The 4694-nt window shown below is 34.6% G+C and overlaps 1 protein-coding gene across 1 annotated transcript; it reads left to right on the forward strand.

Annotated features, from left to right (window-relative positions):
* The first annotated feature begins 250 nt into the window (after positions 1 to 250).
* On the forward strand, positions 251 to 2970 carry LOC114181582 (sucrose transport protein SUC8-like). Its single transcript, XM_028068077.2, has 4 exons — positions 251 to 1569; positions 2152 to 2215; positions 2388 to 2431; positions 2578 to 2970. Exons 1-4 carry the CDS (start codon positions 334 to 336, stop codon positions 2755 to 2757), a joined length of 1524 nt encoding a protein of 507 aa, XP_027923878.1. The 5' UTR covers positions 251 to 333; the 3' UTR covers positions 2758 to 2970.
* The last annotated feature ends 1724 nt before the right edge of the window (positions 2971 to 4694 follow it).

Genomic DNA, 4694 nt, shown 5'->3' on the forward strand with positions numbered 1-4694 from the left:
TAATAAAAGGTTTAATTGGTGTTAATAAATACAGTCTATTTACAATTAATGTCGAACAAAACTTTGGATAGCGTTACACAGTGGGAAAACTATTTTTAAACATTCCACGTCAACAACGGATAAGGATCTGCGGTTTCACATAAAAACCACAAAATCACCTGATACCGGCTCTTCCAGTAACCTTATTTTGTCCACTAATACATCCCCATTCTTTAAATACTCACGAGTTCTCACTGTTTTTCTCACACTCATCTCTCTCACTCCCCTTTTGTTTCTGCTTTCACATTCTTAGAAGAGAAACAAACACAGGTGTGCTGTTCGGAGATCTCTTCGATGGAACCTCCTTCCTCTTCGCTTCAGGTTGAAACAGCAGTGCTGAAACAACCTAGTCCGTTCCGAAAAATGTTTGCTGTCTCTTCCATAGCTGCAGGGATCCAATTTGGGTGGGCCTTGCAACTCTCTCTCCTGACACCCTACGTTCAAACGTTGGGAGTCCCTCATGCGTGGTCCTCTTTCATCTGGCTCTGTGGCCCCATCTCTGGATTGGTTGTGCAGCCCATTGTAGGGTACACAAGCGATCGATGCACCTCCCGTTTCGGCCGTCGCCGTCCCTTCATTCTGAGTGGGGCGCTTGCCGTCGCCATCTCCGTGTTTCTTATTGGCTATGCGGCTGATATAGGACACGCCACCGGCGACGATATAACCAAAAAGACGCGTCCACGAGCGGTGGCCATCTTTGTGATCGGCTTTTGGATCCTGGATGTGGCTAACAACATGCTTCAGGGTCCATGCCGAGCTTTTCTCGGAGATCTCGCCGCCGGAGATCAGAAAAAAACCAGAACTGCCAATGCCTCTTACTCCTTCTTCATGGCCATCGGCAATGTTCTGGGTTACGCGGCCGGCTCCTATGATAAACTACACCACCTTTTCCCTTTTACGGAAACCAAGGCATGTAACGTGTTTTGTGCTAACCTGAAAAGTTGTTTTTTCTTTTCAATACTGCTCCTCCTGATCCTTTGTGTCGTTGTTCTCACATATGTGGAGGATCCACAGTTTATACCTGATGTTAATAACACTAACAATGCTGAAAATCAAGAGGTTCAAACTGGACTCTGGTATTCATGTTTTGGTGAATTGAGTGGTGCCTTTAAGGGACTAGAAAAGCCAATGTGGATGTTGATGCTTGTCACCGCCGTTAACTGGGTGGCATGGTTCCCTTATGTGTTATTTGATACCGATTGGATGGGTCGTGAGGTGTACGGTGGAGATGTGGGCACTGCTGCATATGATGCCGGAGTGCATGCAGGTTCTTTAGGACTTATGTTGAATTCAGTTGTTTTAGCAGTGATGTCAGTGGGTGTGGAGCCTTTGGGTCGTCTTGTCGGAGGAGTTAAATGGTTATGGGCAGGTGTTAATGTTATTCTCGCTGTTGGCCTGGCCATGACGTTGGTGATCACAAAGGCTGCACGCCATGAACGGAGATTTGACGGCGTCATTGCTGGTCATCCTTCAACAGCGGTTAAAGCTGGCGCATTGAGTTTCTTCTCCGTCCTCGGAATCCCTCAAGCGGTATAACCATTACAACCATTACTTTTGATGTTTTTCTTATCTGTCTGTCTTTTCTCTCAGTTTTGTTCTTTTCTGATCTGGAAAATATTTTCAAACCATTTTTGTGAAACTTTAATCACAGATACTGTTTCTTTTTTCACATTAAAGCAAGCTGATTTGGTAACCATTTAATGTATTTAATATATTATTCTAGATGTTGAAATATTCAATGTTATTAATATTTTTGAGTAAGATTAATTTCTTTTTTATGCGCATTTAAGGCGTCCTTAAATGTTGACCATTATAATCAAAGTAACGTATATTGCGTAATGGTTTTTGTAGATCAAGTTAATCGCCCCTATATATTTACATATAACTCTTTGGCTTTTTATTTATTTATTTTCTATTTGGAAGGTTGAGGATAGAAGAAAAATAAGGTTTTCAATTGACTTTTAGTGAATATAAAATTATATTATTTTTTAGTTATACAACCTATACAATTTTAAACCATTTTCTGAGAGAGAATATATATTTAAAGATTACTCTGATATATAATTGTATATCAATGTGCCATAAACTGATATATACTTTCAATGTGTCCAGATAACTTTCAGCGTTCCCTTTGCTCTCGCATCTATATATTCCAGCACGTCAGGTGCAGGCCAAGGTAAAGCAAACAATACCATTTATTATGTTTTATACTTAAAATAATTATTATATTTTTGGAAAAATACTGTTTGTGAAATTTACGTAGTCAAAAAAACAATTGGAAAACTACTATAGTCGTAAATAAAACATGTATACATAATTGAACTTTTCTTCTGTTTCAAAATTTTCAGGTTTATCTTTGGGTGTCCTCAATGTTTCAATCGTCGTGCCCCAGGTATGAATCCTTTCAAACAATTTTTTAATAATTTTTTTTTTTATCACAATAGTTAATTTCATAAAGTTTATATTAAAAGTTGATGTGATTATTGTTGTGATTGAATTTATGGCTAATTTTTGTGTATACATGACTTTTATATACAGATGATAATATCAGCAATAAGTGGACAGTGGGATAAATGGTTTGGTGGTGGTAACCTGCCGGCATTTATGTTGGGTGCGGTGGCGGCCGCCGTGAGTGCAGTGTTAGCAGTTGTTCTGTTACCAACTCCAAAGCCAGCAGATGTGAGCAAAGCTTCCGTTCCTGTAGGGGGTTTCCATTAGTATAAGGAGTGTTATATGTTTAGCTTTTGTAACTTTATTTTGACATGGGAGAGTGGATTAAGATATATATATTTGAATCTCTTCACATGTGTATTGTCTAAGTGTTATTATACTCAAGAGAAAAAAGGAAAAAAAAACTTGTTGAAATCTGTGTAGTTCGTTGCCTTTAATTAAAAAAAAAAAACTTATAATGTAATTATTTTGGCAACATAAATATATAAATATAGTCATATATATTTCATATGGTCCAGAGTATAATATTTGTTAAGATTCTCAACTTCCTATAGTTTAAACCAAGAGTATTTTACATTTAACTTCATGACATTTAACTTTAAAAAATAATGTAAAATAGTACCTCAAATTTAAACCCATATAATAAATATTTAAAAATTAATAATTTTAGTCATGACATTTTCAATAAATATATATTTTAGTTATGTCAAATCCGTTTTAAAATGCAAGTAATAACCATCCTGCTCTATCTTTTTTCCGGATAACAAGCTATATTTAACAACAAACTATTGGGCGTCAGACTTTTTAAACAATTTCATACTTAATTTAATTTACCAAAAATGGACCGTTTAAATAAATTTTAGAAACAGTCCAATTGAATCATTACATAGTAAATTTAATATTTTAATTTGGATTATGAACACGTACATAAAACCATCTCTGTTGTTTATTATTCAACTTTATTTAGTTTTTGGTAACAAACTCTGGAAGAATGTGAATCATATATGTTTGCTATTAAACATAACAGTATCTAAAAAAAATTGTATTTTTATAAATATAAACAAGTTTTAACTAAATATTTTAACCTTAAGCTTTGGTTATATAACCCCTCTCCCTCAATATATATATATTTACAAGATGATTTAGTAGTATGTTTTAAAGTTTCTTCACTTATTTTGGAAGAAGTTGTGGGTTAACTCTCGAAAACATTATATAAACCTAGTAATAAATCTTAATATCGATTTTGGGAGAGAGTGGTTGCAACTTATTTACACGTGAAGAGAGGTGGAAGAAAAGAGATAATGAAATCACAGGGATAGAGAGTTGAGGTTGTGGTGTGTGTGTGTGTTTTGTGCATCTCTTCAAAGATTGAGAGGAGTGTCATATGCAGAGTAGGTGAATGTGAGTGAAAAGTGAAGGAGAAGATGTGATATGGCAGTGTATAACATTGGGATGATAGGTCAAAATTTAAGCTTATCAGAAATGTATTAATGGCGATAGTTAGATCACAATCCTTATCCATTTCTCAACTTGGGTTCATTAGTTTTAGTGCTTTTAATTACTTTTTACCTCTCACCAAGACATCAATGCTACACACTTTTCTAGCAGAAGAAGCTCTTGTAGTTTCCACATATTTCTTCCTGCAACCAAAGTTTTGAATAATATAATATAATGATGGTGGTGGTAATGAAGAATAAATTTAACATATATTTCACTTTAAACTTTTAGTTTGGCTTATTTATTATATTTTTTGAAACTGTGACTTGAAATAGTTATGAAATTTCTTATAAGAATTATAAAAAATGGATGGAAGTTTGACTTTTTGTAATAGATGAAATAGAACATTTCCTAAGTTATAGACATTCAATAAACCACCTTGTCTATTTTCATCCATAGGTGGGTTGTGTGCTTTTTGTCATGGGACTTGTCATTTTCAGAGGTTGAGTTCTAATCATTGGGCGAATCAAATTTTTGCTTGTAAAAGAATAAATTTTCATTTTAAAGATATTTGGACTAATTTTCCTTGAAAAGTTTCTAAGAGTTGGAATTATGACAAGATGGACAGGTGGGGACATGTCCTCAGAGTGATTTTGAGTTTTTTTTTTTTTTAAGTTTATCATTATATTTTCAGGAATTTGACCACACATTAATATGTGAGTGTGATTAAATTAGATTGTAAAACTATCAAAATACTAATAACAGAA

Source organism: Vigna unguiculata, chromosome 4 (assembly GCF_037176805.1).
Source record: "Vigna unguiculata cultivar grain cowpea cultivar isolate G323 ecotype 2 chromosome 4, ASM3717680v1, whole genome shotgun sequence".
Lineage (NCBI taxonomy): Eukaryota > Viridiplantae > Streptophyta > Magnoliopsida > Fabales > Fabaceae > Vigna > Vigna unguiculata.

Bases quoted from the DNA above. Each gene is read 5' to 3' on its own strand.
- LOC114181582 (XM_028068077.2), top strand. From the start codon at position 334: ATGGAACCTCCTTCCTCTTCGCTTCAGGTTGAAACAGCAGTGCTGAAA. The intron at 2,216-2,387 runs GTAAAGCAAACA...CAAAATTTTCAG, and splicing joins CACGTCAGGTGCAGGCCAAG to GTTTATCTTTGGGTGTCCTC. The intron at 2,432-2,577 runs GTATGAATCCTT...TTTTATATACAG, and splicing joins TTTCAATCGTCGTGCCCCAG to ATGATAATATCAGCAATAAG.